This window comes from Sphaeramia orbicularis, chromosome 17, assembly GCF_902148855.1.
Source record: "Sphaeramia orbicularis chromosome 17, fSphaOr1.1, whole genome shotgun sequence".
Lineage (NCBI taxonomy): Eukaryota > Metazoa > Chordata > Actinopteri > Kurtiformes > Apogonidae > Sphaeramia > Sphaeramia orbicularis.
The window spans coordinates 26,322,375-26,334,384 of record NC_043973.1 but is presented as its reverse complement, the minus strand read 5'-3'; the positions used below and the strand labels follow the sequence as shown (position 1 = coordinate 26,334,384).

General features: G+C 35.9%; 1 protein-coding gene across 4 annotated transcripts; it reads left to right on the top strand.

Moving 5' to 3' along the window:
- The first annotated feature begins 4,095 nt into the window (after window positions 1-4,095).
- Window positions 4,096-12,010, top strand: ripk1l (receptor (TNFRSF)-interacting serine-threonine kinase 1, like). Of its 4 annotated transcripts, none has more exons than XM_030161432.1 (11): window positions 4,096-4,202; window positions 4,529-4,715; window positions 7,723-7,879; window positions 7,994-8,131; window positions 8,220-8,451; window positions 8,601-8,750; window positions 9,120-9,196; window positions 9,285-9,360; window positions 9,475-10,080; window positions 10,197-10,343; window positions 10,625-12,010. In XM_030161432.1, exons 2-11 carry the CDS (start codon window positions 4,552-4,554, stop codon window positions 10,912-10,914), a joined length of 2,037 nt encoding a protein of 678 aa, XP_030017292.1. In that variant the 5' UTR covers window positions 4,096-4,202; window positions 4,529-4,551; the 3' UTR covers window positions 10,915-12,010. The 4 variants fall into 4 exon arrangements, with proteins under 4 accessions (XP_030017292.1, XP_030017294.1, XP_030017291.1 ...); XM_030161434.1 differs by having other exon boundaries at window positions 4,142-4,226; window positions 10,197-10,262; XM_030161431.1 differs by having other exon boundaries at window positions 4,142-4,226.

Genomic DNA, 12,010 nt, shown 5'->3' with positions numbered 1-12,010 from the left:
GTACCCGGAGAGAACGCAGACATGGGGAGAACATGCAAACTCCACACAGAAAGGTCCCTGGTGTCGACTGGTGTTGGAACCCAGGACCTTCTTGCTGTGAGGTACGCATGCTATCCACTGCACCACTGTGTTGCCCATATATTTCTAACACACACACACACACACATATATATATATATATATATATATATATATATATATATATATATATATATATATATATATATATATATCAAACACAATTTACCCTAATATGACAATTCTTATGAGATAAAATTCTAGGTTATAAAATATGACAGAATTGTAAAGTATTAATATAAACTATCAATACAAACACAAGAATACACAACAATAACACAATAAAATGTACATGAGCATGTGAGTCTATATCACTACAGGGACAATCATTTTTGATTGTGTGACTTTGAACTTTGACCTTTCAAGGTGAGTAGGGGTATGTATTGGCAAGAATCTGGTGGTATGATACAAATCACAATACTAGGATCACGATACGATATATCATGATACTGGTAAAAAGGCAATTTTTTGTTTGTTTCTTTTTTTTAAATGATTATTTCCTTGAAGAACTGAATTACAGCAGAAATCTGCACAAATACTAAACACATTTTTATTTGATCCAAACAGGATCTAATACTATATCACAAAATTTCCCTGCGTTAAAACATAAAAATTATATTTTACAGACATTACAGTTTAAGATCCTGTTCAAATGCTCATATTCTATTAGTTCATAACTAACATCAGAACATTATTTTTGTGCAATCCCAACAAAGGAACTACCATTATTTAATAAAAGAGTGTTAAATAATAATAAATAAAATATAAACAAAAAACAAAAACAAAACACAAAAATGAACTTCCATAATATCTGCATTTGAATAAATACCTAAAAATATCGATACAGTACTTTTTAATATCGATACAGTATTGTGAAATGAAATATCGCAATATATTGCAGAACCAATATTTTCTTACACCCCTAAAGGTGAGCAGGGTAGATCATAATCAACATTATAGCCAACTTTACCACTACTATGTTCAGAACCTTCTTGAAACATTGAAACAAACAAAACATTAACCAAAGGTGCTGGTTACAGGAAGATAATTTATACAGAGAATTTGTACTTGCAGTAAACAGTGAACACTGGTCTTTTCCTGTTGTACCTTAAGAACACCTAGGTATGACATAACAATAAATAGTATTTCTTTCTCATGTTTTATCCAATCCATTTACATTTATATGAGGATTCCAAATAGTGTCTTCCCTCTTGCCACTCCATGTAAACTTTTCTTAATTAGTTGCTGGTTTTAATTCACTCTAGTTTGAGTCATGACTTGACTGTTAGCATCATGACCACAACACTGTTAAAGAGGCCAAAACAGATCACTTATCAAACATTAGTGCCTCTAATCACTATAACCTACGTGTGTTGTTTAAAACCACTGATAATGTTCTCAATGTCAAACAGTCAGGCTGTAGAGTAAAGGAGTTTCCCCTGAAACATCTGAAAACTATAATGCTGTTATTATGTATGTAGTCCGGTCTCAGTCTTGGTCTCAACCCTTCAAAGCCTTAGTCTTGATGCACTTTGATCTTGGTATTGCTTTGATCTCGGTTTAGGTGGTCTATAACACTACCTACCTAGAGTGAGAATAGGCAAAAATGGACAGCGGGCTGTTTTTCCTTAGAAGCCTCAGGTCCTTTGACGTCTGCCTTAACTCTTTATCAGGCAAACATTAAATATGGGGCCAATCCTGTGCCTCAGTGAGGTCAAAAAGTATGTTGATATTTATAACACTACACAGTGATTCAGAGACATTTTAAAGAAATTGTGTATGACTTTATAACAGTTGTTTTATTGCATGTGTTTACTTTTTAGCCAGTGCTGCTCAGATATTTTATGGCAAGAGGAGGAAGACTGTTGTCACACCAATCTACGAGGAGGTAAATGACGATGTCCAATAACTCAGGTTTCACCTAAGGTTGAAATTTTCAGTTTCAGAGTATTTCAATTAACGCCTTATAAATGGTTAAGATGATGCATATGATGCTCAGTGGTGTGTTCATCAAACTAAAGGATACAAGACAGCTGGACAAACTGGAGAAGAAAGTGGGTGAAATGTTTGGAAAGAAGTTGGACTCTTTCAGGACTGCAGTAGAGAGATGCACACTAAGGTGGACTATCTTTATCCTTGACAATCCAGATCATCCTCTTCATCCCTTTCTAACAAAACAGAGAAGCAGCTGCAGTGGATGACTTTCCTCATTAAGATGCAGGACTGTACAGTACAGAAGATCCTTCATTCCCACTGCCTTCACACTCCACAACAGCCTAATGTTTGTTTGTTTAATTTTCTTTTGTTTCCTTTTTTTTCTTGAGCTGAAGGAAAACTTTATATCTGTATCTGAAGTGCAATTATATTGCAAAAAACCTTACACAATAGGGAGGCGTTACTTATCTATGTCCATCCCTACATCTTTCTCCATTAATGAAGAGTCAGACTGATGAAGAGAAAAACAGTAGGACAGCTGAGGCAAGAATTATGCAACAGCATGGGCAGCATGGGAATAATTTCAGTGTCTTTTGCAGACATAACACGGCACCTGGCACTTCTGTAATGATTATCAGAAGAACATCAACAGGAAGCTTTGCTACTGCACTTTGTCGACATCTACTATATCAGATTAGACCACACTGCTGCTGGTTCAGCTTCATAATAATCTGTTGTTCTATCTGAGACATTATAACAGCCAGACCTCAAACCGGAAGGATGGTTGAGATGTATAGGTACAATGGCCAAAGCCACTATATAGAGTTCATTATATGTTTTAGACTTTAAAACAAGTTTAAAGATCTTTTATTATTATTATTATTATTATTATTATTATTATGATTTTAGTATTAGTAATTTCTATTAATAATAAATCTAAAATGGCTGCTGTCTCATTGTTGGGATGTGCTAAAAATAAACAAAGAAAACAAAGAAATATCAACATATCAAGATCCAAATGAAAAAAATCCTAGAAATGACTGACCTGACTCTTCACACACCCCTCCTAAAAGTAAACCATGCTTCAAATATGACTATACATAATTTCATGGTTTACTGGTCAACTTGCTTTTCAAATAACCTTAAAGAGATTTTTGTGTAACTTGTGGATTAAAAATTAAACAATACTCACATCAGAGAAAAAGTAAAAAAAACAAACAAACAAACAAACAAAAAAAAACCCTTTATCAGAACTGCAAGTTGTACAAACATAGATTATGCTTATTAAGAGAACTTTTTGGGAAATAACTTTTTGCTCAGAAAGTGCCTTGGATTTTTTTTTTCTTCATGAATATTTAGATTTCCCTGCCTTATTCACATTTCAGTGAATTGAGGTCACTCTGGATTTTCTGCTTTTCTAACCAGAATGTTGCTACCAATAAACAAACGATCAATTACAGAAAAAACACAGCCTACAAACCAGAAAGTAGTGACAGTACAAGACAGGTAAATATGACGCAGCTTTGTTGTGGTTTTAGTGTGCAAAAGGAGGAATTCATTGTGTAGGCGTTGACTGATACGCTGCCCAGAAAGTAGGCCTACATGTCAGAGGCTGCATTTTAGGTGGTTTCCCGATCTGGTTTCACTTAAATGCTTGATTTATCAATGAAATTGTACCTCCTCAGAAAAAAAATCTATGTGTGTGTGTGTGTGTGTGTTTTTTTTTATGAGTAATGCATTGAATTTGATAGTTGTTAAATGTAATCACAGTTTATTGCCTTTTTTATGGAGAGTCTGGCACTTTGGTGAGATATAAAATAAAATGGTCTGCAGGTTTTATTAAAAATGCATCACCTCTAAACTCAGACTCCTTGTAATAATTAATTCCACCAGTAGATGGAGACAATGTCATACAAATCACTTATATCCGTGAAGAACATTTCTGCATTTTCCTGGTTATGTCGAAGATTGAAGAAGTGTAAACACATAAAACTGCAATTTATATTTTTTACTCACACGAAAAAAAAAAAAAAAAAAAAAAAAAAAAATTAAGGCTTTTTTCCCTCCATGAAAACCCTTTAGCTGCTAGCCGTCCTGCTCTGCTATCCACTCTTGGGCTGTTTGTAGTTTTTCATGTTTCCTTTCACTTTGCAGAGTACGTCGAGGAATTCCCGGAACTTGGCTAAACGGTGAGAGTTTTACAGCAGTTTCAGGTAATGCTTTCACTCCACTTTTTCTATATTGATGACCAATTATATGTGAAGTGACGTTTTTAGGTTACAGTGCCTTGTTTATGTCACTAGAGTCGAGTTTGTCGTGTGTTACAAACTTTCAGTGACTGTTAGACATTTGCAGCTAGCTTAAATGTTGAATGTTTTCATCTTTCTGGATGGCTGCGTCGTGATGTCCTTGTTGAATTTGTCTCTTTAAAGCTTTACATGCACTGTTTCTGTGCTGTTACTGTTATCGACCAGTTGTCTGTGTATGTTTCTGAGCTGTAGTTTATGTTTTTTAGCTGTTTTCTAGACTTATCGGAGGATGGCCACTGCGCCACCGCAGCCTTCCCTTCATATGAGGTCTACAGATCTGATCATAAAAGAGCCTCTGGACTATGGAGGGTTCGGAGAGGTTTACCTGTGCTACCACGTTACCCTGGGCCAGGTGGTGTTGAAAACGATGTACACGGGCCTTATTCGGAACGAGTAAGTTCACTGTGTTCTTCTAGTGTTGAGGATGGGATTTCCCCTTCCACTAAACAGTAACGTGAATCATGTGTGCAGATGGACATTTCACGGCCCTCCGTAAAACCCAGTGAATGTCTGTGAAATGATTAAGGAAGTCAATTTTCCAATGTTTTGCGACCCGTAAGAAAAGCTTAAACATAAACACACATCTTTATGCGTGTTGTAACTGCATACAGTGATTGTTTGGTACGTCCTTAAACACATAACATTCAATTCACCCTAAATGCGGATGTGTGACATCCGCTTAATCAGTTCAAGTGTCTCTGCATCCTCTTTACTATCCAGTATCAGTTCAATGGGCTTTTTTGATTGATTGTGCGTTTGTTTGTTTTTTAAGCAAAGTCAATAGGAAATACTCAAATATGAGTAAAGTTTTTACATTAAAGAACTTACTTAAGAAAAGTATATCTACAGCATGTACTTAACCCTTTCATGCTCAGTGGTCACTACAGTGGACAGCTCCTCAAAGATGTTCTGTGATATCCTCCTGAGACCCAGTAATGCCTTTTTGTGTTCTGTAGCAGACAAGAGTTTCACATCTGTACTTAAAAAATAAATAAATGTCCACTGAAAAGGACATTATATATTGGCTAAATTTTACTTAGGGGGTCAAATGAGTGGCCATTTTTGTAAAAAAAAAAAAAAAAAAAAAAAAAGTTGTAAGAATTGCTTAGAACTGTGCTGAAATAATGCTAATACATCTGTGCACAGACTACTGATATTATTTGACAGTGGAAGCTATATTTTCAGAAATATTGGATTTTGAGTAGCATGTGTATGTGAAAACTTTTGCTGGTGGACGGACGTGACATTACCCATGATGATCTGGTCAGTACCAGTACTTTATTAGTAATAAACTTATATACTTACTATTGCTAATTATCCTCTTATTCATAAATGTTAGTATTGTGGATCTAAAACAATAACATCTTAACAAAAACACAAAATGTGTCAGTGGACGGATGTGACATGGTTGTTACGGATTCCATCATACTGATGCTCGGCAGCCATGTCACCATTTCCAGAAATGATCCCTGTGCAAAAACTAGTATCGGAATTATTTATTGTATAGTTTATCATCATAGTAAAGAGTAAATAACAGTATAGAATTGTTATTTCTTTATAAAAATGCTTATTATTAGAAAACTGTTGACTTAAAAAGTGACGTGTGACATTCTTAATGTGTGTATTCACGTAACATAAGCAGGATGGATCAGCACCATACTCCATATTGCAACCTGTAAAAATAAAACGTGATATGTAGTATATAATCTTGTAAGAAAAAAAACTGGGGAATCTAAAAGAATAGAATCTTTGTTTTTCAGGTAAATTCAGTTAAAATATAACTTGGCCATTTGTGACATGAAAATATTGCATTAATTGTGATGAAGTTGGACATTTTTGACCTGAAAACATAGTTCATATGACCATCAACATGTTGCAAACAGAACTGAAATCCTGTAAATTTGCATAACTTGCTTTTACCAACACAAAGTTCCTTTGGGGATTCACTTATATTGATTTCTTTTGCACAAAGACATAAATAAGACCTCTAAGCAAATTTTAGCCGATATACAAAAAGTGCATCTGAAAAAACTGTTGCATCATGCTGTTTCCAATTAAGGCAATTATTTAATGTAAAATGGTGAAAATGTTTACTTACTGGCTCTCAGGAGGATATATTCATGGATTTTGTTGTTTTGGTTCCATATCCGCCAACACAGTGGATGCTTATGCATCATCTTATACACTGCAATTCATACCATTACTGTAACTTTGCTGTTCTTGATAAACCTGATCTGTAGTAACATGTTTGAGTGTAAATCAATTGTTTGTTATTGTTATTAGGCTGTCATTAAACAAAAGTTTTCTTTGTTTTTTTTTTGCATATTATCTCCATGAAGTGAGTAATAACTAGTATTATAGTATGTTAAAATGTGAGAAAACAACAGATTAGCAGCATTAGAAATGTTTTTATTCATAGTTTTCACACAATATAGCAGTAAATATATATTTTTCTTTGCTTCAAATATTAAACGAATGGGGTCCAGCTGAGGGGACATTTTTGCAACTCCATGAAAAATAGGTTAATAAGAAAATTTTCAAAACTAAAGAGGAATAAAAACACTCAGGGGGAAAAAAATCCTGATTAAGGTTCTCATAATTCATGCATGGCAGGGTTAAAGTGGTCATTGTGCACTAAAATTATTATTGTTACTGATTCTATTATAGGTAATGTTAATTTGATTAACCCTGGAAGACCTAGAACTAGTTTTGTGGCAGCTCCAAAAATGTTTCTACATGTTTATCGATAAATAATTATGTTTTTTTTCTAAAAAAAAATTGCTGTAGTTAGATGTTCAATGGTGAGTTCCTTTTAACTACTATAAATACTAAGGTGTTAAATCTAGACCAACACAACATGTTCTTTGAATATCATATTCATCGTCATAGTCCTGTGACAACCATGTATCCAAAAGTCAGCTTCTCATGAAGTGAGAATAACAGACTTGTGTTCAGATTTATGACAATGACGAGGATTTTTAAAGAGTTGATTTAGCATTATAAGCAGGAGCATTTTCTCAACCCATAAATGAAAACTTAATACTTCATCTTATCACAAACAATCAAAATTAACGCTTTCATAGAAGATCGGTGGTTTTCAATGGGCACTTAAAACATAAACTGAAAAATGTAAAACACCATATGACAAATTTAGTAATAATAATAATAATAATAATAATAATAATAAATCTATAATATTTACCTTTGAGATGTATTGGAGTAGAACTATAAAGTTGCATAAAATGTACTTTAGATTAAAGTTATACATCAGCACATTACTGCAATTAGAGTATTTATATTTTGCCACTGCCTCTATGTACACTATGTAAGGTATGATGCAAGTTCTGTAACAAGAATTAAATATCTTTTCTTATATTTGCGCTCCATATATTCTCTCCAGGGACAGAAAGAGGTCACTGCTGGAAGAAGGGAACATTATGGCAAGCCTGAACCATGAGCGAGTGGTCAAGTTGCTGGGTGTGATCATGGAAGACAGAGACTGCTCATTAGTCATGGAGCTCATTCCTAGAGGCAACCTGCTGGTCATGCTAGAAACGGTAAACCCATCACTACCTGAAGTCAGACTGAACAGAGAAAGTGAAATTATTAACTGTAACATAAGTACATTTTGTCCATTTTGAATAAACTGCAGAAATCACATCTGTTCTTAGGTCTCTGTACCAATATCAATCAAGGGCAGAATCATCTTAGAGATTTTGGAAGGGATGATGTATCTTACAGAGAAACACGTCATACACAAGGACATCAAGCCTGAAAACATTTTAGTGGACAAGGATTTTCACATCAAGGTATATTACAGACATTGTGGTCTTCATTTTAATATAGACCATATGCATGTGCAGTTATGACAACCTATGCACTTGTCTGGTTCTGCAGATTGCAGACCTCGGCCTGGCCACTTGTCAGACATGGAGCAAACTCACAAAGGAGGAGTCCCGCAGAAAGAGTCATGTGGGCCGTTCATCTGGGACGAGGGGTGCTGGCACCCTAAGTTACATGGCGCCTGAACACCTGGAGAGTGTCCATGCAGCCTCCACGGAGAAGTCTGATGTCTACAGCTTTGCAATTGTAGTTTGGGTTATCCTTACAGGCGAAGAGCCCTATGCAAGTCAGTTGGATTTCTAAAAAGTCCTAATAACAAGACACATTTTAAGCACGGAGAATCTTGTCCTTTTAGTAGTCTATTGTAAAAGTAGCTACATGTCTAATTAAATTAAATCACATGATAACTATGTAAATGTATTTTATTATGACCAGATGCCAGGAGTGAAGACCAAATCAGCCAGTGTGTGCGGAATGGTAACCGACCACTGGAGAGCCTTATTCCAGAGGACACGCCTGCAGAGATAATAAAACTAATGAAAAGCTGCTGGGATCCCAATCCACAGCAGCGGCCAACATTTAAAGGTATACTTGTGTTCATTTGTGTTTATTATGTACAATTAATACATGGTTCAGCACATGTTTGATATACAACAGCCATGTGAGAATATATGGAATCAGACCTAAATGTTACTGTATTTGTCTGAGACTTTTATCATAGTTGTTCAGTTCAGTTCAATTCATATTACATCCAATGTTTCCCATCTTAAGCTGTATTCAGCTGGAAATATTGCTGTTTTTTTATTATTTATTTATTTTTGTTATTAAAACAAGACAGAAATCCTTTTGTTTTCATCAACTGTAATATGTAGACTCATTTGGTCTGCATTCTCAGACTGATAAAACAAAAGTGAGTTGAATTTCCTTCATAACAATTTTTTTTTTTTCTTGCAGAGGCCTATGACTTCTTCCTACCATTCTACATGGAAAAGCTCCACCCAAATGTAGAGAAAGATTTAACAGACTTAAAGGTGAAGAAATTTATTAATTTTCTTTTTTGCGCACCCAAATATACAGGTTCTAAACCTTTATTATCATTTCTCCTTGTGCTTTAAACAGATTCGGTATGAGGGCCCAGAGGAACTTGTTGAAAAGATGAAGTCTTTATCCTTGACCCATGAAAGTTTTTTAGCAGGTGAGTTCTACTGGGAACCTTGATTCCTTAAATACAAAGTTTAATTGCTTTAAACACTTCAGGTTAGAAAATGTGAAGTTCGTTTTTGCTTTAACGTGTCCTCTTACTGTGTAGACTGCCCTGCTCCTTTGGTGAGCTCAGACAGAAGCGTATCTGTGCCAGTCGAAGCGAGTATCGAGGACCTGCATGACATCCAGTATGAGGCACCTGTGGAGTCCCAAATCCAGACGGATGCGAGGCCCGGAGGCCCTTCAGCTTTGGAAGAGAAGCTGGATCGAGAGCTTCAGTATCATAAATATGGTAGCTATAACTGTGAAAACCAGCTTGAGTCTGCCAGTGGTTACCCAAACAGCTCCAATCCTTATATGCAAAACCAGCTCAGCTCTTCAGAGTGCGGAATCAGGCAGCCAGAACAAGAAAAGTCCTCTGTCCAGTCCTGGACAAAGGCTGAGCCGGTGCACCCCACCAGCCAGGAAGAAACTTGGTATCGCCCTACTACTGGTCTTTATGAGTCCATGACCTCTTACGCACCAACTCCTTCCTCTTTGCCGACGTCTATCAGCACCCCTTCTCTATCACAGCTGAACCAGCAGCATCCACATTCCCATTTTGACCGCCAGCAGTCATGGCCAGTTTACCCAGTGTGTGATAGTTATGCTCCTGATATGACCACCGGACGTCTCTTGAACAGTTCCAAGAGTGGCTCAGCACAAGATCCAGGTACATGCATCCATGTGTTTGTTGAATCATCATTTATATATCTAGTTGTAAGGTGTTCAGATGTGTTTTTGTCACTCACTGATGTGTTTATCTGTGTTGGTCTGTGCTGCTTCCAGGATCTCTCTATATTCAGAATGCCAGTGGGATCCAAATTGGGAACAACAATCTGCTGAGTATCCGAGGTTATGAGTCGTCCCAAGGTTTATCTTTTACTACTAACGGCTTGGCTAACTCACTCATCAAAGAAGCCATTCAGAAATATGGTAATCCTTGTTTTTTCCATGTTCAAGAATGGATGCTCTGCTTGTGCATACTAGTGTACTTCACTGTGCAGTTAAATATTCTGGATTACTAGGTGTAGTTTTTTTACAAGCAGTAATGCTTTTAAAGGTCGTTAATGTGTCATATAATGTTTGAGGCTGGACAGATGAGCTGTGTAGAATAGTTACAAGTAGTTCTTGGCTGAAATTCTAAATAAACAGTCTAACATTTCTGTGCTTGATTAAATTTTTCACTAATATGCTGTACTTGACTGTTTCTTTAGAGGATCACGCTGTTACTGAGGAGCATCTGGATCTCCTGAGGGAAAACATTGGGGCTAACTGGAAGAGTTGTGCACGGCGCCTGGGTCTGTCCACTGTGGAAATAGAGACCATTGAGCTAGACTCTTACCGTTACGGTCTGCCCGAGATGGTCCACCAGATGCTGGAGCGCTGGAAGATGAAGGAGGGAAGCATTGGCTGCACAATTGGGAAGCTTTGTCGAGCTTTGGTTGGCAAAATAAAGGTAGACATCATCCAGAAAATACTGGACAGTTGCGAGACCTCCCCCTAAATTTGTTCAGCTTTATTTTTACACAGATTTGCCAAATATAAGTACAATTGCTTTAGGTTTATATACTGTACTCTTTTTAGACGTTGCCTGTAATTACTGACTTTTCAATCCACTGAAAAACTATGATGAAAATATATGTGCCTTTTTTAATGGAAGAATATGCATGTTACTATGATTGACCATAGTAATCAGCATGAATCAGTTTAATGAGGAAATTTTCATCAGTACATTTCTTAACACTGTCTGCTCATCGTTGCAATATATTTAATGTCAACACTGTCAAATATGTGTCCACCAGAATGCCTTTACAGAAAAGCTTTAACAGAATGATGAAACTGTGCTCAGAGACAATCAAGTATGTGGTTATTTATGGACAAGGTCTCAATAAATCTCAAAACAGCAAAACATTTATAAGGTTGTACCCCAAAAAAAAAAAAAAAAAAAGAAAAATGACTATTGTATAAAAGCACAAAAATCATTGTTCAGGATTTTATCAGTGTATGCCTAGTACTATAAGTAGGTGTGTGCAAAGGGGCTCAATACCATGACAGTATTTGTATGTGTTAATCAAAAGTAATTCCTATTATGTTGACTTTTTTCTATGAATTTACTTTCCTAAAAAACAATAGTTAAACTAACATGCATGAATTTCTATTGAGCTGCTGGTTGTACATGTTCATTTTGTGTATTAGATGAAGTCTGATGATCCTGATCCTTAATAGTTACTTTTCTTGCCAACCAAGAATTACTTTAGTCCGTTACCTGGGTATATGTTTAGTCTCAGTATGAAGTTGAATGTGACGTCTGCAATATAATGAGTGGTGTTCTATCATTACAGAAGCCTGATGTTTGATAATTGTATGTATTATATACATTGATACATAGAATTCAAGTGTCTTTTATTGATATTTTCTTACAAGAGCTTCATCTTTTGGTGGGAAACTATATCAAGGCTGTATCGTACGTGATCAGGCTACACCAAGTAGTTATCCATCAGCTGGTATCCAGTAGAAACAATTCTGACCCTGTCATAAATGCCATTTACTGTCTGTTTAACCTACTTTTTGTTTGTTTTTAATAAAAAAAACACTAAACC